Raw genomic sequence first — 25,790 nt, forward strand, 5'->3', positions numbered from 1 at the left:
GCCGTAAGTTGTGTCCGGGGGGTGCGTGGGGACTGCGGTGCGGGGGGTGCGGGGCCGTGGGTCTCCGTCCAGCCCCTCTCCCCCGGCGGAGGGCCCGGCGGGTTTGGGCGGGAGCCTCCCCGCGCTGCGAGCCTGCGGTTTGCCACAGGGTGGGTGTTGCTGCTTGATGGTCTTTAATATGATCATCGTTATTATTATTATTTTTTTTTGTGATTGTCTGTTGGGGTAGAGGGGTGGTCGCCCCTCCCGGGGAGCCCAGGCCAGCCGCGGGTGGTGGGGGTGTCCCCGCAGGGGTTTTGTCTTTCACCTCGGGTTTTTTAGAGGCTGGGGAAACTTACTGCTGTGCTTTTATTTTCCGTGGAAAAAAAAACCCAAACCAAAACCCAAACAAAAAACCCAAACCAAACAAACCCCTTCAAAAAACTTGTGGAGAAAGACCCGCGAGTATATTTTGGTTTGCTTGTTTGTTCTGAAACGCAGTCAATCGCGGGAATGAAAAATTTCCGATGCTGTGAGATTGCTTTTTTTTTTTTTCCTTAGGAGAAAAAAAAAGAGCAAAGTTGTGTTGATCTGCTTTGCTTTTAATGAAAGAATAACGACCAGGAGGCGTTGTTGGGGATCTGGTTACCGAGGGAGATATTTCTGAATGACGTTTTGTGCAGGTGTGGAACCTTCTGGGGCCGCGCGTGAGGATGGACCCTGGAAGGACACATCCCATTGCAGCCCTTGAGGCTTTAAATCTAAGAATATTAATTCATCTGAGGTTCACTGAAATCGGTTATGTGCTTAAGCCGTGGTCAGGTTTAGGCTCTGAGCTCTTAAAGCTGTTTTCTCATGGAGTTTTTTTAGTATGTAGCGCAACGGGGTCCAGAGCCTGAGTGGGGCCTCTGGATATTGCAGTAATAGGAGAATGAGATAAGAGAGGGTTTTGGTCACTTGGCATTTTGTTGGTTTTAGCGTGTCTGATGGCTATGTGGTGATTTCCCCAGAAAACCTTACTTTTTTTCTTCTTAAAGTTTCTGTATTGTTTTGAATGCCAATTTACTGTTAACAAATCCATCTCCGCAATTAGGTAATGCGCAGAGATAAAAAGTGAATAAATAAGAATAAACTGAATCTAGATATGTAAAATGTTTTGTTTGGTGTCTGATTTGAATTAAATGGTTCTTCAAGCTTTGGGATAATTTTTTTTTCTTGCTCATATAATTTTTTTTTATATGAAGCTTAATGTAGCTAACTCATGCAGTGACACTAAATATCCAGTAATGTATGCTCTAAGGTTACATGTGTATACTAAGTACTATATACAAATAGAAATTTGCACGTTTCCTCAAGAGAGTCTGTCTGGCTCCACGATGGTTAAAGCCATAACATTTAATGCACAGGAACTTCCAGAGAGTTTGCACTTTTTCTTCTTTCTTAATTTTTTTTTCTGGTTCAGGGGACCTCTCATGCAGAGAGACGTTGTCCTTAGTTGCACTGGTTATGTCATGCTATTCCAGCATGGCATTACACGATGTGACTGATGCAGTCTCATGTGTCACATCACAGTGAAATCACTGGAGGGAAAAAGTTTTCGTCGGTGGGACTTAAGGATATTTATATAAGTTGGGGTTGGTTTTTTGTGTGATATTTGTTGCTAAGGTCAAAGGCCTTTTACTGCCTTCAAGCTACCTGTGTGATTTTGGTGGATATCGGCAGGTGTAAAACCACAGCTCAGGAGGAGATTGTGGTTCAAAATAGAATTTGAAACCTCTTGTTTATCTATAAAATGGGTTAGAGGTGTTTTTGGATTACTTTTAAGTGGCAAAGCATAGCAGCATCACTGCAATCAGTCACGTTCTTTCCTGTACTCGCCAGAAGAAAAAGAACTGGATTGATGACCTACTCCTTCATGTTGAGGAGCATTTGAAGTGATAGGCAAAAGCAATATTTCTGCCTGTTGCCTTGTGACTTTTTGCCTTGGAATAACGAGGTACCTCAGCACGTAGAACAAACCTGTTTATGCATGTGACCAAGAATCTACCTTATATCTAACTTGGATATTTGACTCGGTTATTCAGTTCAGGTAGTGCTGAAGCTTTGTAGAAAAATGTGAGTGGGTTACAGATATCCAGTTTCTACTAGGCGTACGGAAAAATCTGTTTTTTGTGCTACCCATCCTTTAGTGATGGGAGAATGTCTGATTGTTAGGATGGTTTTATTATTTTCTTTGTTTACATAAGACACTTAGCTTTGGATTTTTTGGGTGCTCATGAGCAGAGCTTGTATCAACAACATACAGCTTAAGTATGTGGTCTTATACCATGCTCAGCTAAGGTTGCTAAAATTGATTTAATATTTAGCCTTTTTAGATATGGAATCCAACTTAATAAATGTGCTTTTTCTGGTGCCTGCATATTGAAGCCTGCTGGCATTGATCACACTGTACAAATTAACTTGGGAAATGATTTATCTATGTTGTAGTAAACTTGTGCTTCTCAGTACAAAATGAACAGTATTATAAGGTGGTTGAGTTGCTAACTTGTGATTTCAGGTGCCACTTCCTTTCCCAAGTAATACTATAACCTGTTCATTCACGTATTCTTGTGCCCAGGATTTTGAGAGGTGGCACACGATAACCTTATAAACTGTGGAGAAAGTTCCCTGGGTAAGAGACCCCAGAATAGTAATGAATTTGGCTTTGTACCCAGAACTTTAGTCCTGGGAGACTGAGTTTTGAGTTGATCCTTGCAGGCTTCAGTCAGCATCGCAGCAGGCTCAACTCTTATGTACAATGCTGTCATTCTGGGGTGTTTTTATGCAAAAGCCCCAAAGGTAAAGTAATATGCTAAATAGGCATCAAAACATTTTGAGAGGCTTGGGTGAAGACTGTAGTATCTACAAAATATCTAATTATTGTATCGGTTCTGACTTGCGGCTCCTGGTGGTGGGCGAAGACTATCAGTTGCTATGTTTTCTTTCAAGCTGGTAAAACCTGCTTTTTTTCCCCCCCCTTTTAGGTATTTGTTTGAATACATAGAAGAAGATGACAAGCGTGCATGGATGATTTTACGTAATTAACACCTGCTAGATTTGCAAAAGGCAATTATCGCTGTGAAGTGTTTACATTGATTTATGGGAGGAAGGTGGCCCAAGAGAGGGATGCTGATAATATCAACACAGTGGATTAAATGCACATTTACACCTTTATTGACATATAAATTATCGGTGCCAGGAATGCACTGAAAAGGCTGCTGATGGAGCAATAATGTGGCACAAACTACTGGGTTTGGATTCAGCTCTGTCATCCTTCTGTAAGGCACGTAAATGGAAACCCTCATCTGAGCTAAAATAGGATATAGAGGCTCACAGAATGGCTGCTTGTTAAGATAATGAGCAGTGATGGCAAACAAGAATTTAGAAGGATGATAAAAAACATGGACGAGGTTTGAAGGAATTCTCTTGCCTTTTTTTTATTATTTTTAGATTTTTGTTGTTCATACTATGGATTTTTAGGAAAAGCTTAAAGAGGCCGGAAGAGTCTTTGTAGCTGGGAAATGGAACCTGGCTCTGAATCCAGCCAACATCAGAAAAGAAAGCCTGTGACACATGGACTGGAAGATCAAAAAAGGGTAAGTGACAAAAGGCGGAAGCACTTTCTGCTTAAATTGCTGAGTGAGATACAAGAGGCAGAAGAGCTCCTTATAACTCTTTTATCAAATGCAGTTGCTGCTCGCCAAGCTTAGCCAGCTGTAGATCTCTTCTCCTGCTAATATATTTTAAAAAAATGTTTGTGTCTCGCTTCAGGCTTGTTCCAATGTATGGAGCAAAGAGCTGAGGGAAGGGGAAGTTGTAGTATGAGTGAAAGAAGGGAAAAAAATCCAGAATTTTGCATAGTTGTTGATGAAGAGACTTGCAGTGTAAATGAAGTATGCTGACTCTTACTGAGTCCGGTCGGATTATTGATTTGTTGTAACTTTAACTTTTTTGTTGATTCCATTAGAGAGGTTAAAAAAATTGCGTTCTTGGGATTTGGTGATTAAATTTGCGGAAAATGTTGTACACTTGTCAATATCCTCATTGTCCTGATGGTAACATTTGTGTTTTGCTGTAGTTTCCAGATGTGTCTTTGACTTGAAACAAAACAAAATGCACAGTGGAATGTGCTTAGTGTCAGGCCTTATTTTGGCAGACCTTATTTTGTACAAGTGCTTTGTGGAAGGTCTGTGTGTCAAGGTAGTATTGTATTATTTAATACTAATGGACTGGCACATTAAGTTGACCTAAATGAAGTTGCCGTCTCAGGCAAAATGTGGCTTGTGAACAATTGGGACTTCAGAGTTGTTTTCTTGGCACCAGTCAAGCAAACTGTAAAACTTGACATGTTTCTAGTGTATAAATCATTTATATTGTTTTCCACACAGATTTGATGGGTGATAGAAAACACTGTGTGTTCAGCTTTGTGGGGAGAGTTCCTTTTTCTTGTAGCTTTTACATATGATTTTTATTTCAGTTGAAAAGCAAGTTGGGGGAAAAAAAAATTGACCGTCGGCTATTATTTTGCTGTTCAACAGTGCTGTCTGATTTCGGAGAGAGGGAGGTTTGTGTCACAATTTCATCAAGTCTGCTGAAGAATAAAAGTGGTTTCCCTGTCACCCCATTAGAAATCTAAGCAGCCTGGAAAACTTTCAGAAATTGGATAAAATGCAGCTGTTTCCTTACAGAGAAATGACATTTAGGGAACGTTTATTTGGGGAACAAAATAGAAGTCCTAAATGTATTTTAATTGCACTGAGCATGATCTATTAACTGATAAAAGCTGCCAAGGTCGTTGTCCTACTTTTTTCAAGGAAGCATTTTGGGACCAAAGTAAATCAATAAGGGTTGAAACAAAATCCTTCTATTGACTTAATTTCTGGAGGCTGCTAGTACACTTTTTTCCTCCTTAAGTATACAGTATTGTACTACATATAGGGTATGATGGGAAAAACGTTTGGGACCTGTGACACAGAAGTACACTATAATTGTTCTGATGCACCAAAATTAATATGCAATTATGTCTGTGTCTCCTTGCTGATAGGTATAGAAGCCTACATCTCCCATCTGCTCCTGGCTCTGGGTATTTGGTGCACATGTAGTATGGGGCCTCTGAATGTATAATATAACCCCAAGTGAGGCTCAGTGGCAGCTGGGATAACATCAATTGGTCATGCTTTGCTGACATTCATTTTAACTTGAACTCTAGCCGTCATGGAGATTATTAAATTTATAATGATATATGTAAGATCCATTTTAATGACTCTGCATGCTTGGGTGATCTCTCTCACTTCTGTTTGCAAAACAAGTCTTAATAGAGTATTACATTTCATTTCCTATAGAATTTTCCAGGGAAAGGCTACTGATGAGAGCTTTGCTTAGATTTAATGTTTACTGGGAAAAATCAGTTTGGAATAAAAATGTTGATGCAACTCAGTTGTTATTGTGGTGTTGAATAGTAAAATAAACTTTGGTGTTCTTAAGCTTAAAATTCTGAGGTTTCTGATTGGGAAAAGTGGGTGTGTGATTGAGGGCCATTAAAATAAATCATCAGTAGACACCTTTGTTAGTGGAAATGAGGCTTGTGCTGGAAGAAATAAGACCAAGCTCATTTTAAATCGAGCAAGTGCATTTTCCTTTTTATAACAACATATTTTATGGACATAAAGTCAACCCTTGTTCAGTGTTTTTGAAGCAGTAAGAAATCAGTGTGTATATGTACACCAATCAATGATGCATCTGGTATGTCTTTCCCAAGTAAAATACAGAAAGCTAGGTCTGCATTTGTGGTGTAGAAATAAAGCTTAATTTGCCTTTCTTTTTTTTTTGGCAAGTGTATTTCTAGGTATCTACTTAGTAGATATATTGATTAAAGCAAGACAAGATTTAGTATTTGTGCTTATTTTTTAGAGGTATGGGGTTTTGCTTTTTGTGTGTTGGCTGATCTTCAAGAACTAGAAACTGGGCTGCGTCTGACATTTGCTGAAATCAGTAGAAGCAGGCTTTTTTCCCTCACCACTGTGTTAGCTTTCCAGGCTGAGTTTAAGAGGACTCTAGTATTAACGTTTGGGATAGCATCCCATCTATCTACATAACTTGTGTTGGCTCTAGTGGGAATTACATAGCCAAATTCTGTGCAACTTGTAATATAGAAGGGAAAAATTTGATCGGATTTAACAACCATTTAAGTGGACCATCTGAAGGTAGTAGGATTACTAACATGAATACTAATGTGAATAAAGTGAGCAGGCTTTATGCCAATATACAACCTTGGCAACAAAGTCTTTAAATACAAGAGTGATACAGGTGATGCTATAGACTTGTCGAGTATGTGTGTAGGTTATTGTTTTGCTACCAAAAATGGATGCTCGCTCACGACCAGTAAATTCACAGATCTTTTTCTTGAAGAGGAGACTTGAGGAAATTACTGTAAAGCAGGTAAAAACTGCTGCTAAAATAATCTAGTTGGGTACACTTCAATCATCCTGTGTCATGAAAAATTTAGTACTGCCTTGTGTTCTGATTAAATGCATTTTCTGCTGATGAGTAAAATGGAATAGTTCTTCAGTCGATTTTTATCCTTCATTCCCACTCTTCCTGATTTCTCATTCAGATCAGTAGCTGTAAGTTAGTGGGACATGGTAAAGAAATGTGTATGTGTAATAGTGACAGAAGTGTGTTCCGCTCTGCCCGAATGAGCCCTCTTGGATTGAACAATGATTAAAATATAATTGTGAAATGAATTTAGACTTTGAAAGGATCTCTGTAAATGTGTATTTTATGCTGTTGCCCAGCTAAACTTTTGGCTCTGATAATATGTGTGCCTACCTGGTATATTGGGCTAGCGGGTTTTAGGAAGGACTGTCTTTGTCATCAGCGGCACAGAAAGCAGCATGTTAATATTGCAGGTGCTTGGTTGCTATTGTGTGTGGCTTTGTGGTTTTTTTTTTGACTGCAGAAAAATTGTCACCCTGGACTTTCAAGTGTCAGTTCAAGCTACCTGGACATGCTACCACAGATGCACAGTGGATCTGGCACTGGACCTTATAAAGCCAAACTGATGGTGGTCTTCCAGTATTCCCTGTCCCCCCCCTGCCCCTTTCTACTTGATGGAAAACTTCCTCATCTCTTTATCGCTTTTTCTTTTTTAATGAAGAATGTGCGAGGTGCAGTTTTATAGTGTTAAAAGCAGACTAACACTTTTTCGTGGGGCATCTTATCTCTTGACTTGTTTTTATTTAACAGTCATCATAATACACATGACTGAAGCCATATGCTATAGCTTTCTCTCTGGTTTGTGTTACGTTTTTCCCGGGTTATTATTGATACACTTCAGATTTGCTTGAGGATACTTGCTGCTACCTTTCTATCAAAATTGGTTTAAATAGCATAAGTGGTCTTGCATGTATTAACCTTCTCATATTGCAAACTTGTGTTGTTTAAAGTGGGGTAGTGTTGGCTGAGTACCATGTTTATTAGTAGATTTTTGTGCTGAGACATTAATGCAGTTGATGGGTGCTGTGCTATTGAGCCAGTGTGAAAGCACTCAAGTATAACCACTTATAAATTGCAGCAAGGCTTACCTTATGAAATTACAGCAAGCTGCTATGTGGTATTTTGATAATGTAACTAACTGGGCTTTTATGGAAAAAGAGATGCAATAAAAATCCACTGAGGAAGAGAACTGAGAAAATGTCATAACCTCTCCTTCATTTTGCAAATATTTAAAGCCTTCTGTAAACACAACAATCTCTGTAAGATTTTTAGTTCCTAGCTATGGGGTTTATGTTTTCATTCTTGTAATTAAGGTTGTTAATAAATCTAATTTAAACCTGATATTTACAGAATCGGATTTGGGAGACTTGGTTACATGGATGGGCCTTGGTGATTTGTCCAAGGCTCGGCTTCTGCTTTAAGGCCATAAGTTTCCTGCTTTTAAGATGCTCTTGGAACCCATTTTGAGGGTATACTGTCTGTGACCATTTTCAACCACTCTTTGTTAAGAAATTGGCTCAAAGAAACAGGTAGTTCTGTTCATTTCAGTGATGCAGATTTGCACCTTGATGGTTGTTACAAGGTATTCTGTTTTTCTTCTATTTTCTGTTAAAAGTTCTTCCTGTGGTGGCTTTAATGAGAGAGTTGTATGAGAGAGTGTGTTTTGTTTTGGTGTTGGTGGTTGTGTTGGTTTTTTTTTTTGTTTTGTTATTGCCAGTCCTCTCCCAGTCAGACTCTGGTCTTTAAGACATTTCCTGGATGAAGAAATAGGGCTAGCTATGATTGTCAAAAATGTTTGTATAAGGTAAACAGTGAGTCTTGCTGGTGTCTGTTGTAATATTTGTCTAATAAAGAAATTTTGCAAGCTTTTTAAAAATAGAGGGTGCTTTTTTCCAACTTGTGTAAATTTACAGTAGGGTGTGATACAGAGGATCTGTGATGATGTAGACCAGTCAAAGATTAGACTGCGAGTGGTGAACTTCATGCGCTTGAGGTCTCTGTGGTATACTCTCATCTAGAATTGACTCAAGTGTAATTCTGTTAGTTTTTCATCTTTTTGCCCTGTTCTTTTCTCCCAAGTCTGTGTTACCGTACCATGAAAAAGCTTCTACGTGATTTCTTGAGATCTTATACTTGCACAAATTGTTGGATTTTACCTGTTTTGTAAAGCGAGTAAACCATATGCAGCATATGTACGTATGCTATGACTTGTTCAGCAGTGATAGAGACAGATACATATATATGGCTTCTAAAACAAACAGAGGGAATACGTGTGGATGGGATGTGTAAGGCAGGTGTGCTAGGTCACTTATTTCTGTTCCTATTGGCGGTCAGCTGAACACTAAGACTTTTAAGAAGTTGAGTGTTTCTGTGGCCATGCAGGTAGCTTTTTTTTTTTTTATCTAGAAAGCCACCTTCATTTCAAATTGAACTGAAGCAGATCTGTTTATGTTCAGGGATTAGGAGCGTTGGCATACAAAGTGTGAAAATAAGACTAAGTTTACAACAGTACTGCAAAACTGGAGGGGAAAACAGGAGTCACCTTCACTTGTATCCTAGTGATATAGGTGTTTAAGTGGGATATGTGAGGTATAACCTTGATATAAATAAAGTTTTGAGTTGCCTTCTCCCATCTCACAGAAGAGTATCCAGATTGGTTTATATGGACTTATTGCTGTGTATTTTGTCATGATCTCTGCTCTTGAGCCTGATTAATTTTAAATTATACTTTTTCTCTATCTGTGATTGGAATTAAGCTTCCTGGTAAATACTTGATAGGAAATTGCTTTTTCTCTACCAGTGAGTGAGGCTACTTTTGTGACGGTGTCAGAACCTGTTCAATCTTCTGTACTGGGTATGATTTTTTTTGTGTGTGTGTGTCTTTTTTCAGTTGTTAATGTTCTGGAGCCTGCTTCCAAATAATTGTCCCTGAAGGAGTCCATCCCAAGATATCTTACATGATGTTAATTATGTGATATCATTGGAAGGGGAGATTTCATTGTAGATAACCAAGTTCAAATAATGATTTTTGCCTGATCAGGAGTGGCTATCTCATATCTGTCACTTGTTGATAATGCTAAGTTATGCAATTTCTGTTAAATCACATGTACATTAGAGTAAATCTAGCTTTAAAAAATTCCTCTATGTTGGTATATTTGCACACTTGTATCCTCTAATACACACTTGTATCCTTGTATCCTCAATGCTAAATTGAACTCTCCAAAGTCGTTTTGGTTGAACCAGCACAACGCTGCTTTCACTGAACAAGAATAAAATAACGAACAAAAAATTCTGTAGTCACTGAGACCGTATTTATCTTCCTTATACCGAGTGAAGTTCAGGATCTTGAAGATAACTTTGCCTTGACTAAAGAGTTTATCTGAAGTTCTAAGGATGTGGAAAAAACATCCTTGTGTAAGCACAATGGCATTGCAAGGCCGTGTAGCTTTCTAAATCATTCGGGTGTACTTCGAAAATTCTGATCTTACGGGTGGGTTAAGTGATGAAGGACAATATTGGATTTCCACAAGAAGAGCGACTTAAAGCCTCTGTTAGAGGGAGTGCGTAGAGTTGATCAGGAGATGCAACCAAATAAGCGATGAGATTCATGAACAACTGCTGCTTGTGTTGTGGCTAGGTATTAATGGAACAATTATGAATGAAACATTACACTACAAAGCATAGGACTCTGGAAGTCTCTGTTCAAAGCATTTATAGCGCCTTTTACAAACTTGCTGATGGCAGTGTTTTAGCAGAATGCCCAGTTCTGGATCTTTATCTTAAGCAAAAATAGAGCATGGAGGTGAATTACAGTATGCTCAGAAGAACCTGACACCCACTTTCCCCCACATGCACAAATGCAGAACAATTTTTCTTGTGGGTTTATTCCAAAATCCTGGAAAGCATGCCTCTGAAAAAGCTTGTATGGAAGAGTGTTTACACAGTAGATAAGTACAGATGCCATTAAATGGAACTGTACAAAATCAGGTAGAAACGATTTCTGTTTGCTGAAACTGTGTTGAACAATATGGAATAGTTGATTATTTCCAGTCCCAAAGGAGTGAGGGTTAATGCTGATGGGTACTTTTTATATAAGGCACACCTAACGCTGCTGTGGCCTGGAAGAACTTCCCTGTTTGCATATGTGTGTATCTACATAGCATCTAGTTTTAAACTAACTTCCCACCCCCCCCCCCCCCCCCTTCTCTGATGGTAGATTAAGAATACTCTGGTGTGATCTGCTTGGACAAATCCTACAACAGTCTGTCTGGTACGCTGTATTGCCTGTGGCACTGATCGATATCCGATGTTTCAGAGCTGGAGAGAAACCCAGCAATATGATGCATCAGCTGGTTGCCTCGTATGGAGGGAAGAAATCCATCCCTTTCTCCAGCTGCTGCTGACAATGGGCTTTAAACCCTAAGGCATTAGATATGATTATCATTCTTATCTTGGAGGGCTACAAGTATTAGTGGTCATAAATTAGCTGGGATATTTTAAAATTCAGCCAGGCACCTTGATTCTGTGGAAAATCTCCAGCCAGTGGTGGACTGTGTGGAGAGGTAGTAATCTGCATTGACCTCTGTCTTCTCTAGTTGGCTTTGGGGTTCCTTGTCTGGGGCTGGTGAACGTGAGTGTGGGCTGAAGAGTGGAAGATCCGGGACGGGACTTGGTGCTGCAGCTCTGTCGCAGTGTGTTAGTGAGCCTGTTACTCTAGTTTTGCACATCTTGTGGTATAAATGAGGATTTGATAGCTAAGATCCTAATGGCTTCATCAGTCTAATTTCAAAGCTAATGAAACCATAAGTCTCAAGCAGTAAATACAGGTAAGTGCTATGTAGTGTAGTATATATTCTTTATAGTGTAAAGAACACTTGTTTCAAAATAAAGTGACTTTTTGAAATCAAAAAGGAAAAGCCTTCTACATTTGTATCAAATGTGGGTTATAGGATGCTATGGAGAACTCCCTGCCTAATAAGCGATTTGCTTCTGTTCCTGGTTAGATGGTAAAGAATTTACCTCTGACTTGTCAGATTCCAAAGTGTTCTTGGAAATGTTTCTCCAGCTGAGAAATGCACCTTATCTATCCTTCTATTCTTTTACAGTGGTTTAGCAGAAATGGCTCTATTTCCCTGTTTTTTTTCTGTGATTGAGATGTAGCAAAACCATGTTTTCTGTGCCATAGGATGCATTTCCCCTGATGCACAGCTTCAGAAGCCAGCATGCTCTTTCAATCCTTACGCGTGTAAACAGTCCAACATAAATTACTGAGTTTCAAGTGACTTAGTATTGCAAAAATTAGACCTATGTGGTTTTGTTCGTTTAATAGGACAGGTGTCTCTGTCTGTTACATAAAAGGTACAAGTAGGTAAACATTAGAGGTTATGTTTTTAATTATTTTTATAAAGCAAGTGTGACTTTCAGATAATATACACTGGAACTCATTAATGTGTAGTTTCCTGCACACCTCTTTAGACAAATGTTCATTATTATGCAAATGGCTAGCCTCTGGCTTTGAAGTAATTGTCATATATAATAATGTAGGGGCCATGATATTAAATTCTTCAAAACCTAAATAGCTGGGAAATTCATATTGGGCAGTCAGATATTGTCTCGTGATGTCTGTGCCTGGAAGCAAATTTGATATCCCTGAGGTCTGCTATCTATTTTGATATTCCTGGTGAAAGGATTGGTAGGAAAGGGAATGGGAAAAGGGGGAAGGAGTATAAAGGAGATAGTCAGAATTATCACAGAGACTTATTTACTAATTTTAGGGCATACTGCAAAGCTAAGAGTACCTCAAGGGTCTTTCAGGAAGGGAGGCATTAGGGAGAGACAGACATGCATTTGTCAGTATTTATTTTTAGGCATGGAGTGTTAGGTTTTTTCTGGTTGATTATAGTCCAGCTTGACAGATGTGGTATAGATTTATTTATGCTTGCATACTACAGCAATTCATAACAACTTTAAGAAACAAATATTAGTGACAACTTCCAGTAGCAGTGGAGCTATGGTATATTCTTTAACAAAGAAATTAGATTTCTGAGTTAAGGTGTAAATCCAGTACTACCGACAACTTCAGGTATATTTCCTGGTGCAGTTCGTGGCTCTAGAATAGGATTCAGTGCAGGTAAAGAAGCTTTTAGTGAGTGTGAGAAACGTGTGTGTTTCCTAGCTATGTATTTCTCTTTCAAAAGCATCATATGTTTGTGTATGCATTCAAGTTCATGTATTACTTTCAAAGGCTTGCTAAAAGGAATATTTAGGATGTAACATAACCTGGTAGTAAAATAGGTGTGTTACAGATGAAAGCTGATAAATTTCTTCTAAAATTGTTCAATGTTACATTGGTCTAACTCTAAAATAACTGGTAGGAGACTGCTGGATTAAGTTATCTTAACTTAATCTCCCAACTTGAAATCCTCTGGTGGTGCAGTATTTTACTCTTCTTTGTTTTCTAGATCAAGTCATAATTCCTATTTTCTTTGCAGAGAAAAAGTGGAAGGGATAGTGTATCTGAGTTTCTTGCCTTTTCTTGCACTGAGCTTTTTGCCTGTCGGACAGTTCACACTTTATTTCCGTTCTTTTTCTGGCGATGCAAAGTCACCCAAAGGTAGGATGTGACAGAGAACCATAGTCTGAGATGGAAATGGCATGTGTATAGCATTACAGGGGAGATGGAGCCGGTGTAGCCACCTAGACCTTTTTCCCATTCTTGAGGAGGTTACTGCAGCTTCTGATGGAAACCAGATCTGCCTTTGGGAGTCTACCGAGAGGCTCCTGCAGCATTCCCATGGCAGTAAAAGTTGGTGAGAGGATGGTCTTTGTTTTTTTTCCTCTACAGAGGACTGTCATTCATCCTTTAGAAAGGAATGATCTGGCTTACAAATTAGTTTGTCCTTGCAGCATTAGGAAAAAATAGCACGGTATTGAAGACTGATTCCTTTTTTGCTAACAGAATATGATGCGTGGATGTCTCTTGAGGCTATTGCGCATTGATCGTGATAAATATGTACTCAGGCTTGTGTAGCTATTTTTCAAGTGTTCTGCAGTAAAAAAGGAGTTGTATTCAAGGGAGCTGAGGGGCAGGGGAGTAGCTTCTGAGATCTGATAATAGAGTAAGTTGAGAAATCGATAGAGACAAGGTAAGCTTGTTATGAAAAACCTCATTTATAGGTGGAAAACGAGAACTCTACATGCTGCAAGCATTCAGTTTGCAGTTTATTTTCCAAAGTCTTTCAGTTCTTCATTGTGATGACAGCAGTGACTATCAGATCTTCAGTAACTTGGAGGATTTGTCTTGGATAAACAACATGCATCTGATATGACTACTCCAAAAATGTAACAGGGCAGATGGAATTGCCAATGTTATTTTGGTGTGAATTTTTCTAATCCAGATGCCTAGTTTTCTTCATTGATTTTTGCTCTATCATGTCAAACGAGGTAATGAATTTTTTTCAATGTCTTCAATTTAGTACTGTGATATTCAAAGTTTCTAAGTTAATCTTGTGAACACAGTAGAAATAAGAGAGGTTAGAAACTGGAGACATCACAGGATTGCTAGGCTTTGGGTAAGGGAAGTTGAATTGTAGTTAAATTTTCTGTGAGATGGGCAGGAGATGGGCTTCAGTTCCAGTATTGTTCCATTGGTCCATAACATGAATGTCAAAACGAAGAAAAAACCTAGATGGTGCTAGTTCAGTTATCGAAAGCATGTCCTTTCCATATCAGCCTTGACCAAAATCCATATAAGCTATTAGAAATGAGTGGAAGTTGCATCAGCTATCCCTTAGTTGCATAAAGCAGTGCTTTAATGTTATTTCGGCTGATAGCTCACGTCCTAGTAAATAGGAAAACCATCCCCAAACACCAGAAAAGATCTTTCTTTCAAACATTTAATTTTTGCAGGTGTTATATACTTACTTCACTCTATTGTTGCGAAACTCATGTTAATCTCGTGTGCTGGGTTTTTTTTGTTGTTGTTGTCTTTTTAATTTGCCTTCCAAACAGGCATCTTTTTGCTTAATATGCTGACTTCTGAAGCTCAAGCTCGGCAATAGGAATAGCCTGTCTTTAAAATCCTTTTCCTTTAAGATGCTTGACTAAATAAAAGGAAGATTAGTTATAGTATGTATGTGTTAGGGTTGGAATAAAATCTTCATAAATATTTATCAGGTGGGAAAAATAAATACATGGCTGCATCCTTTTAAAGCTCAAATGATATGACTTAATAGACCAGCTGGCAAAGGATGAAAGTTGAGTGTGGGGGAGATTTTTCACCTTGTATAAACTACTTATGAGCTTTGAGTGCAGTACATGGAAGGGCTAGAATAGATGGAAGCATGTACAGACAAGGGTCTTTCTAGATAGGCAGATGATTGCTTTTGTAAGAGCCTGGAACTTTAAATCTTGATGGTGGGTGGTCTGATGTCATTCATTGTACTTACAGTAGCTGAATCTGAAGTGAAGGTGTTTAATACTTTGATAGAATCAAAATGGACCAGAAGATGCATACTGCATGATGATAGTGTCATAACAGTTGCTCATGTAATTGGGGAGGCAATGTTGTTGAAAGATAAGGCGTCAAATATAAATCTACATAGTTCTCCTTGCTCTCCTAGTTCACAACATGTTTTTGTGAGGGGAGTTCATAAGATAATGTGGAAGACTTCTGCCTCTTGGTTTTTCCTACCTATAGCATGGGGTAATATTCACTTCACAAAGCATTTTGGGACCTCCAAAGGACAGAGTTGAGTGACGTTAGCAGAAAATCCTGGTTTCTTAACACACATTGTAATCAGTAATGGCATAAACACAGTGTTGTGTTGATAGTTCTGTGTACTCACCTGTCTTTATCTGACTTGCATGTAATATATTTTCAACTTGTAGATGTAGCTATTAGATTTTTCTGTGTGTATAAGCATATCTCTTTACAGAGGAGAATATTAGTTTCTGGTAATTGGAAATAATAGGAGGAAAGATGTAGCTCTTTGGTTCAGGAGGACTATGTGAAGTGCTGAGCTATAAAAGAAAAATCTAGCTGCCTTGCTCGTTGCACTGTTATTGCAGGATCTGAATTGGCAAGTGCTGCAGCTGGGTTGTAGTAATTGGCCCAACCTGTGTATGTTCCAAGAGCAAGAGGCATCTCTGGAGCTTTACTAAAAAGTTCAAAAAAAAAAAAGCCCCTTAAGAATCTGAGTGTGTGTAACATGGGTTGGACTGCTCGGTCTGCTGCTGTCTTGCTGCTGCAACTTTGCATTTCAAGGGCTAACGTGCCCTTTGGATGACTCCTTTGGTGTTGCCTTACACAGATGAGAATATCTGAGACACACAGCCCCAGTATTGGATTCCCCTTGGATTAAGGTAACATTTTTTTTGGAAGGGGGCATTATTTTCAAATGAATGCAGCTGGCAGCATGGCCCCTTGTGGCATTTAGGCAATGTGGCTCCAAGATCCTTGGTTGATCTCAGGATCAGGGAGAACGGGAGGGTGATGGAGGATGGAAAAGTGGAGGAGAAGTGGCTTGTTCTTGCTTTTCCTCTTGTTCCTGCAAGTTCTTGCAGTGCTGGTTTTGTTATTTGGTTGCGTTTTTTATTGCTCTAAGTAAATGGAAGTTAGAAATGGATAATCTTTATGAATGATGAGAAATACTTGTTCTAGTCTTGCAGGCTAGAACACAAGGTAAGCAACAGGAAAGCAAATATAATGCAAGCATTCACCTCATGAGGAAAACGCCTTCAAAATGGAAGTATATGCTTGTCCTTATTTCTAAAAAAACCCGCAAAACCCCACCACAACAAAAACCCAAACAAAAAAGCCTCCCAAACCCAAAAATACTCTCTTTATAGTTTGTAAATTACTGTTACTGTTGCATAGATGGCTTTTCATTTGTGTGTTGAAGTACAGACAATTCCTGTCTGTACAGAGTTTTGATGCATTCTGAAAATAGCGATTGGGCGATGGATGCGTTGAGAGAAATGTCACACGGAACCAGAGGTGTGTGTGGAAATGGGCACGAGCCCCATGTCGCGTTGGCCTGTGCTCTTGGGGAGCAAGGACAGCCGAATAAATTTCGCTAATCTGCATCAGTTGTACGTGTTGCTAAAGATGATGAAACAGTAACTGCTCTACCTCTCTGCTTCTCTCTTCCTTTTCATTTTTTCTGCCTTAAGGTGATGTATCGTGACTAATAACGTTTGCTGTGCGATAAAAGCTAGGGACTGCGAAGTGGAGAAGGACTTCTTCATGATCAAGGCTTTGGTCCAAGTTGTTTTGAAAAGTCTCTGAAGAGGTGCATGTATAAACCAATTAAACATGCTAATTGGCTTATCTTACTAGGTGTCTTCAAAGTAAACCTAATTTTTTTCCATGGATTTCATGATTTTTGGATGAGGGAGTAGCGTAAAGGTCTCTTGCATCCTGCTTCTATGAACTACAGTAGCAGTTACAATTGCAACTTCTACAGTAAGCCTTTTCAGTAGGTGTACTTCAAATATTCAGAACAGAGGAAAGTTATTTTTCTTTTTTTGCAGTGAATCTTGTCTGAGTGGGAGAGCCTAAGCTAGGGAATGGTTAGAGGGGGGGAGAATGTGTTCTTTCTCACCCCTGGCAAGTAGCGTGCGTGCACAGTTAATGCTGGTAGATGTACTCCATTTACGTAATAGTTTATCAGGCTTGCATCTGTTCCTGGGGTCAGGAAGATGAACCCCCATCCCTGATGAACCTCAGTATATACTATTAACAGCCTCATGCTGCATGAAGTGCTCCAGAGTGTGTTGTAACTGCTGCCCTAGTTGACCAGTTGGGGATGTGCATTTTGAAGAGAGGTAATACAAAGACCGTTAGCGTGGTCCTTGGAGGATACAACAGGATGTAATTATGTTTCCTTAAGGCTTGCATGCGTTTTTAGCAAACTTAAAGGATGTCCAGATATCATGCCTAAATTCTTTTGGGACTTTGGAATGACTGATTTTCTTCTGCAAGAGAGTAGTATGCTGAAATTATTCTATTGCAAGTCAGTTCCTATAATGAACTTTAATAGTATCTTTTGTTGCCAATTAAGATTAGTAATCTGGAGTGCTTTTTACATTATTACAGTTAATTTCTATTCTTACTAAACTAGAATGTGGATTCTGACTTAGGATTTTTTGTGGCATCTAAATAATGAAAACAGTCAAACTTGATTTCTGTTTAATGGCTGGATAAATACTGCTTGTTTTTATTTGTAATATAGTGTCTTCTCCTTTGCAGATAATGTCAAAGATAACATAAACGAACACTGTGACTGTTGAATCGGTTAGTTTCATCCTTAACTCTTGAGAGGAAAACAATGACTGTGCACCTTAGCAAATTGTTCAAAATCAAGTCTTAGACTCCAATGTCTTAACTTACTGTGTGTCTACAATCCAAGCACGTTGTCAGTCACAATGCATTGCCACATATGCTATGTTAACAGAGAACATTGTGCAGTTAAACCCTTTTGAAATCAGGGCTTTCATGAGGCAGACCTAGGCAGTATGTCAGATGTTTTTGTTGAACTTTGGAACCTAAAAACTATTCATAACGATTGATGATAACTTAATATCCATGTTTTTTTTTCTTTTTGGCCACCTGCCCAGATTCTATAATGATGAGTAGTTATCTTTGCAACCTTTCACATTGTTGACAGTGATTAATAATGTGTTGTGCACACTTGCATTGCATCAAATAACAATTTTGGGGGTAATGGGAAAAGAATATCTAATTATTGAACTAATGTAATTCACTTCACACATTATAATTCGAGTATTGCTTTTGGAAACCCAAGGATATGAGTAGTAGTTCACAGTATGATTTTTTCGTAGTTACAGGAGTAGAGTATGAAATTGTTAGGTTCATTTCTATCAGTTTCCCAGTGTATGGTGACTGAAACATGAGCATATGAACATAGAAGCATATTTTTAAAGGATTTTTACTGTGAGGAAGAAAATCTTTTAAATCACTAGGTGCCTCATATACCCTTTTTAATGTTAAATCATGAAGTGATAAAGATTAGCAAATGCTTGCGAAAATGAGATGCAGCTCAGAAGTCTTGTTTTTGTAGGCAAAACTGCTTGAAATTGCCCGTGTGTGCACTGATAAGCACCCAACAGTAGATACTTATCTCTGAGGCGATGTGTAAAACGGATGATTGGAAATTAAAAGATGGGTACTAGTCTCAGACTGGGGTGCCTTTCATGTAATTACACTTCCTTCAGTTGCTATAATATTTTTTTTCATTGATGGCATTTAAACTGAAGCTTAACTTTTTTTTTTCTTTCTGATATTACTGAAGTAGATTGCACTTCAGTGTATGTACTTAGGAGAAACTGAACTGTAAGTTAGGTCACCTATACTGATTTTCCACACCAGTTTTTTTTTCCTCAAATGAAGTTAACAGTAGCGTTTCTACTGTTTCTGTAATTGTTAAATTTCTTCACCTTTCAGGATTCAAGGGTTTTATTGTGTTGTTACAGCTGCACTATCTACTAATGCAGAGTTTGTAGTTGTTTCATGATTTAGATAATATCTATGTGTATACATTAATTTCTATTCATGTGGCTAAGGCCTGACATATTTAACTGGTATTCTTTCTGGTTTGTGTCATGGTTACTTCATTATCCATGTTGAATTATGCCATAAATGTTTGCAGGAGCCCAGTCTTTGTAGTCATTCTCTGTGGGGAATTTGCACTGAAATTGATGGGGGATCTGAGTGTGGAAAAGCTGCTTGAGTGGGCATCATCTGCTATTTCGGGCAGGCAAGCTTAAGTGGTAGAATATATATGTTTTTAACTGCTAATGTACTGTTAGGGCAATCAAGGGGATGATTCCTTGGGTGATATAAGTGGTTAGGCAGGAGGGGGATATCTGTTCACTTCTGTTCACTCAAGAGCAGTGGCGATTTTTATCCAGAAAAGCTGTGGATAAAAGCAGGGGCCAACAGAGAAAATGCAGGAATATTTCAGTAAAACTAAATAATGTGGGATGATGACAGGAGGGATGTGACTTCAATGAAACAGGATTGTGGCTGCCTAAAAGCCTTTCATTTGCTCCTTCTTAAGTGTTTTGAACCTGTTACGAATGTTGTACTAAAGGTGACGTATTCTAAAAGTTTGCTCTAGGTTTGCTGTATGCTGGGATATATGCTCACATAGAGCTACAGAACAGAGGAGATTATTTTTGAAAATTAATTTAAACAAAATTAATACCACAGTGAAAATCTTTATGCAAATAAATGCAAACAACAAGGAAGAAAGATATAAATCTGTTCCGTTTTCTCGCTGCAGCCTTGGAAAGGAAAGATTGTTGAACAACAAATCTTGTGCCACGGGGAGAGAAAACGCAGTTGGAACAAGTTGGTTTTGCAGACACACAGTAATAGCAGAGAAACAATGCAGTGGTCTCACTAAAAATGGTACAAACTGTTATTTACTCTATTTGGCTCTGACCTGTATTTCAAAAGTATACACACAAGGAGAATGAAAACCTGTATTAAATTGTTGAACAGTCACCCGCAACAGCTTGCATCTTTGCATTTTGTTACATCCCACAACCTTCATCCTTACATTTGTCTAAATAGGTGGTAAGATATCTGGGACAGGGACTCTGTTATTTCTTTGTGGAAAGGTACATTGCGAACTTAAGCCATAAACAAAAGGCAGTGGTTTGGCCTGGATCTTTCTGTCCATAAAGATGCAGTAACATTTTTGTAGCATCAATTGTCTCAGTTCCTTCCTTCTCCATTGAGGCTGTGAAAATAGAGAAGCAAGAAGCTTGGCACAGAACAGCTTTGTGATGGCTTACTGTATTTCTGGGTATATTTTTTCCAATTTTTGGATGAGGTACATCAGCTGTGTTGACACTGCACTACTGTAGTGCTCCATCCAACGCTGAGCAATAAAGCACAGTAACTAGTGAAAGAAATGGAAAAAAGCTGAGGATGTGTCGTTTTAGTTGGTTTTCAGTAGAGGGGAGGGTTTTGTAGTCTTTGACAACCTAATTTGCATTTTACTGGAGACTATCAGTGGCGATATTAAGGCCTGTGTTATTTCCCTGGGTACGTGGAATTCACATGTTCAAGTTCAACTCTTCCTAATCTGCTGTGACTTTCCCTGTGTGATCAATAGAAGAATTTTCCGTTTAGCAAAAGTAAGGTCTTGTGATTATGCTAATACACTCTAAAGGAAAAAGGATTTTCTCATTTGAGGCCTTGCATAAGGGGCTTTATTTTGCTCTTTGTTCCTTTTAAACTTGTACTTGAAGTATCCTTGCCATTTTAGACCCAGGGTAAGATCCAAAAAGAAATGTAGAGAATACTGAGGAAGGTGATGCACAGTGGTCATGCTTGTTGAAGACTTGCTAGTATGCAAACAGGAAAAATACTTTCCGTAACACACTAGGATTTTCTAGTCTTGCCTTTCCAAAGCTGTACTTTCCCCAGCAGTACAGTCATTTGCAATTAATAGCTTAGAGGCAAGGAGCGAAACGCAGAATAACGTGAGAAGTCCTATGAATATCAGCCACAAAACAGTGCATGTCTTTTTCATAAGAAATACTCAGATTTTCATTAAGTTGCTGAGAGATGAGTACTGTTGTGCACAGGAACAAGGCTGAAAGTGATTTGGAAACCAGAATTGGCCTATTGCACTGTATTCGCAAATTGCACGATGGTCACATTGCTTTGAATGTGATACTAGGAGGCTTGCTATTCTCAGCCTTTTCAAGTTAATAGCTTAGTCTGACATACTCGTACTTAGCTGAAAAGATTCCCTATCAGATAGGGAATTGCTAATTTGTGATATTGATTCTGACAGGTTTAAAAAAAAAAATTCTTTGTTTTCTTAGTGAATTCAAGGAGTGGGTTTGATGCCACTGGAAAACGAGCACTGTGTCTATTGCCAATTTGAGCATTCAAATGGTTGCACTAGAGGCAACTTTCCTAGTGGAGAAACTTATGTGCATTATTGTTCATATTATTTCACCACATAAAGGAATCCCTTTTAGTACTACGAGTTCATTTAAAACATACATTGGTGAGACGGTAATGCAAAAGCCAGTAGATAGAGAGAAAGAAGTGTTTTCTACTTGCTTAACCTGTATGGTTGGTAGCTGAAATACCTGTCTTAGGCAAGAACAACCTGTATGACTTGTCCTTGAACATGCATTTTGCAAGTTAGCCTAAAAATTTAATCAATTAATGCATGTTTTGATCACGTACTGGCATCAGGCTCCCCATCAGATTCTTGTGGCTATTCTCTCCTGCTTTAACACGCAGTCGTTGCACCTCTGTTGTTTAGTGATGAAGTCTAGTCTAGGTGTAGGGCCAGGGGTTGTGGGCTGCTAGGAGAAAGCCCGAAAAAGTAGTTTCTGGGCCATCTGTTACACTGCTTGATGCAAACATTGGATATTTTGAGATTAGATTAAAACCTTTACCCCCTCAAATTCTTCCTTAATTGTATTTTGGTTTTATTGGATCCTCATTCTAGACCTTTGAATGACAAGAATGAATATTTGACTAAGTAGCATTGAAAATAGTAGCATGATGTATATGAAGATACAGAACCCTATCTAGAACCACTTCATCTGAGACTGTTGCTACTCAGGTTCACAGTGTAACCATTGCTACAAGGTTTGAGTGTATAAACAGACTGAAGTCAGGTTTTTTGAAATACCTCTGAATTCCATGGGTCAGCAGATATCTGTAATTCCATGGCTAGGTAATGGCAAGGAGGAACCACATGAGACCTTAATTAGTGCTTCTCTTACTACATCCTTTCATTTAAGCCTGGTAGATGCTTTGTATGTGCCAGGGTCCTGTGTTCAAGAGGACAGGCTTGTAAGTGCATTTAGCCTGGTTTCATAATGAAAGTAATATCTGTGCATTTGTGGACTGATGGACAGCATCTCTTTCATCTTTGCATCAAGTAATTTTGACAGAATTTGAAAGTGTTCACAGATGTTTTCTAGATAGAAAGACTAAGTGCCTTACCTATGCAAAAGGCTTCTGCCACAGCTATACCTCTTGAACACTAGAAATGTCAACGACAAAATATGAATGAGTGGGAAACTGAATGATTGTAGTGCTTCTGCTCATGAATGTTAATAAAGTATGTTGTGAAAATATTGAGGCTCAAGGCCTGGCTTCTGTGAACGGGGGTTGGGGTTGGAAGCAGCTTTTCTGACCAGCATTTTGTGCCAATCTAACTCTTCCCTGACCTTCACTCTGACAGTGATCTGAACCCACCTTTGTGTAATTTAGTGCCACCTGAAGGAAAGTTCTGGCCTCCTCAAGAAACATCTGTAAAGCTATTTGGAGTGCTGTAATGGGAGTTATTCTTTTCAGAGATGACTTGGTGAAGTTCCAGCTGAAGTGAAAATGGCTGGCTGGTTTGGTCGAGTTAATGTTAGGTCAAGTTCAAAGTTTTGAAGATAAATTTACTTAAAGTGGGTCAGAACCCATCTAACAGGTTTGTCTCTGAAATGCCTCTTTTCAAAACTGGATGTTCTCATCGAATTATTTATTTCCTGTCTAAAGCTTAAAGGTGAGAATTATTTGGGCTTTGGGGAGAGAGACCTTTTATCATTAAGGTGGTTCATCTCCTCCTTTTTCTTCACTTTTGCCATTTACAGAAAGCAGGGTGGGGGGTGTACTTGGAGAGGCTGTGTGCTTTTCATGGCCTGTCCTACAGTTCCCCAGCTCTTTTCCACGTCCTCTAACGATGTGCCCTCTGTTCTGGACGATCTCTGGGGTGACCGGCTAAGCATCGCAAAACGCTACTGCCTTCTGTTGGGATCTTCCTAGGTCTTTGTTTTGGTAGTGAAACTCAAGCCTCTTGTCCTTCGAGACATTTATTCTTCTTTTTGGTTAAAATTGAACTGAGGGGTTAGAAACTTATTAAGGGAAGGAAGGGTGACAGGCTAGGCTGAGGACATGCTTATAGAAGTCTTCTTTCTGCAAGAAATAATCTGAAAAATTTTGTTCAGTGGTGCATCCAAGTCGGTCAAACTTTTTAATGCTCATCATTTAATGAGACAAGACTGGGAGCTCCAAAATGAACACCGTGTCATTAGGAATACTGTGTTTTCCTTGACTGGTGTGACAAGCATGTATTCATGGAGAGAATTTGTTGAAGAAATATTTTTTTTCAATGGACTTCTAAGAGCAGGAAAACATCTTGCTTGTAACCATCCACAGAAGGATGAGTTGATTCAAACTGTGTAGTGATACTCACTTAGGTACAAGTAGAAGCATAAAAGTTTGGTTTTTAAAGTTTGGATAATTTTGCAATAGCATAGAAAAAAGAAAACCTTGGCAACAAATGTCAGTAGAACTGGGGCTGCATCTTTTGGGCTGGAACTCCTCATTCTCAGTGTGAGATTTGGCCCTTTGTCCATTCTGGTTGAAAGCGATCAAAAAGGTTGTTCTGAGACAACTTTACCAATTACTTCAGGCTTCCCAGGCTCCTTGTGGCGTGTTTGATGCCAGGTATCGTCCAGAAGCTGAAATGGTGGCGGTTGCGGCAATGGCCTAAGGCGAAATGGGCTGGTGCCGAAGTGACTAAACTTAGTCTTCTCCTCTGAATAAGAGGTCTTGCCAAGCAGCTGTTTTCCATACTTGATGTTCTTCTTACACGGGGTCCTGCAAGGGTCTCTGTCAATAATGCTAATGCTACTCGGCTCCAAGTATCCCATTTTGTCTGCGTCTGCTAGTGCAGTTGAACGAAGAGCATGTCCAAGGGTTGCAGTAATTCTTTGTGTGTGTGGTTTCAACTGTATCTTCTAAAGTGGTTAATGACTTCTGGTGAAACTTCTGTCACCTTTCTCCCTCTTGTTACAAAGCAGGGTGTTATCCCTGTGCACCAGAAATTGTTTGGCCTGTGTAAATTAATTTCCCAGATGAAATTAAAATGGTGGCTTTCTAGAAGAAAAAAAAAGCTGAATTTTCACTTAATTTACATGACTTGCTTTATAAAGCGTTTCAAACAATACAAGCAAGTCTTGAAGGCTGTACATACCTGCATGGACATAGGAGCATAACAACCTAATCGGGTGGTATGTGCGATGTGTACATCGGGTCTTTCTCGTACAAATATAGAGGATGAGTATGTTACTGAGATGTTCTGGGGGGTGGGTAATCTGTGGTTTACTGACACAGAAAATAACAAGCAACTAATATGGATATTATGCAGAACTGTAGCGTGTGTCCTTAGCATTTCAGTTGGTATCTAAGGCGTAGCTGTAATACGCCTGTGCACTAGGCTTGGTGGGAGAGCACCCGCTCTGGGTGGGAGTTTGGAGTTGGGGAGAGCAGGTACACGGCTTTGCCCGGGCAAAGAAGATGGATCTGTGAAAAGAGTTAAATAGTGGAGTATAAAATGGAGGGGATATGTTTAGAGCACACTGAACTTGTGTGTCTGATGTGTGTTTATATACACAAATACATATTTATTGCACAATTTGGAAGTATAAAACCCCCTATTTTATAAATATTTGTATGTTTCAGCCTTTCATTTTGGTTTAAAGGATATACTCTACCATAGCAAATACACTGATTTATTTTTTTTTAGCCCTTGACAGACCTTGCCAAATGATTACTTTTACCAGCTGTTCCAAATACTGGAAGAAATAATAAGCTCTTTAAAAAAAAAAAAGAGTAGCTTGTTGCTTCCTCATTCAAGTGTCACTAGAAGATTTGTACAGTTGCTCTGTAGTTAAGCACCTACTTTAAAGGTTGTAGTTGCAGTGAAAAATAACACGTTAGCCATTTAAATTAGTACTTCAAAATTTCTCGCCTCTCTCTTTTGAGGGAAGACAGTCATCTGCAGTCATGTAAACCGCATACACAGTTAAGAGACAAATATTATGTCTTAAAAATAGAAAAATGCTCAAATTGACCCTATTCCCCCCCCCCAATTTAAGAAAATCTAGTATCCGCAATGGTAGTTTTTCATAGGTTTCTACTGTGCAGTCGGTTTCTTGAGGCTTTGTTTTCATTAATTTTAATTAAGGCCCCATGATGGGTCCTAAAAGCGTATGTGCAGTGGAGCCCACCTTTGCGAAGAAAGGCAGTGATGTTGTCCTATAACCTCTTCTTGGCTTGTACTTCTAATTTAGAGACTATGGGGGGTGTTTGGTTTGTGGCTTCCCAAAAGTTTGTGGCTTTTTGAAACTTCCTTCCATACTAAATCAGCCCCTTATTTTAAATACTAACACCAGCTGTATTAGTGTTTATTGAGAACATGACTGAGTGTAATTGG

At 39.0% G+C, this 25,790-nt stretch overlaps 1 protein-coding gene across 1 annotated transcript in view; it reads left to right on the forward strand.

The window, feature by feature from the left end:
* The first annotated feature begins 3,539 nt into the window (after positions 1 to 3,539).
* The window catches only part of NAV2 (neuron navigator 2), a 416,926-nt gene continuing 394,675 nt past the window's right edge, over positions 3,540 to 25,790 (forward strand). The window contains exon 1 of the mRNA XM_010563702.1: positions 3,540 to 3,614. Within this exon, the coding sequence (XP_010562004.1) occupies positions 3,540 to 3,614 (75 nt within the window). The remainder of the gene's footprint in view (positions 3,615 to 25,790) is intronic.

The sequence above is a fragment of the Haliaeetus leucocephalus genome, unplaced genomic scaffold, assembly GCF_000737465.1.
Source record: "Haliaeetus leucocephalus isolate CR32 unplaced genomic scaffold, Haliaeetus_leucocephalus-4.0 Scaffold173, whole genome shotgun sequence".
Lineage (NCBI taxonomy): Eukaryota > Metazoa > Chordata > Aves > Accipitriformes > Accipitridae > Haliaeetus > Haliaeetus leucocephalus.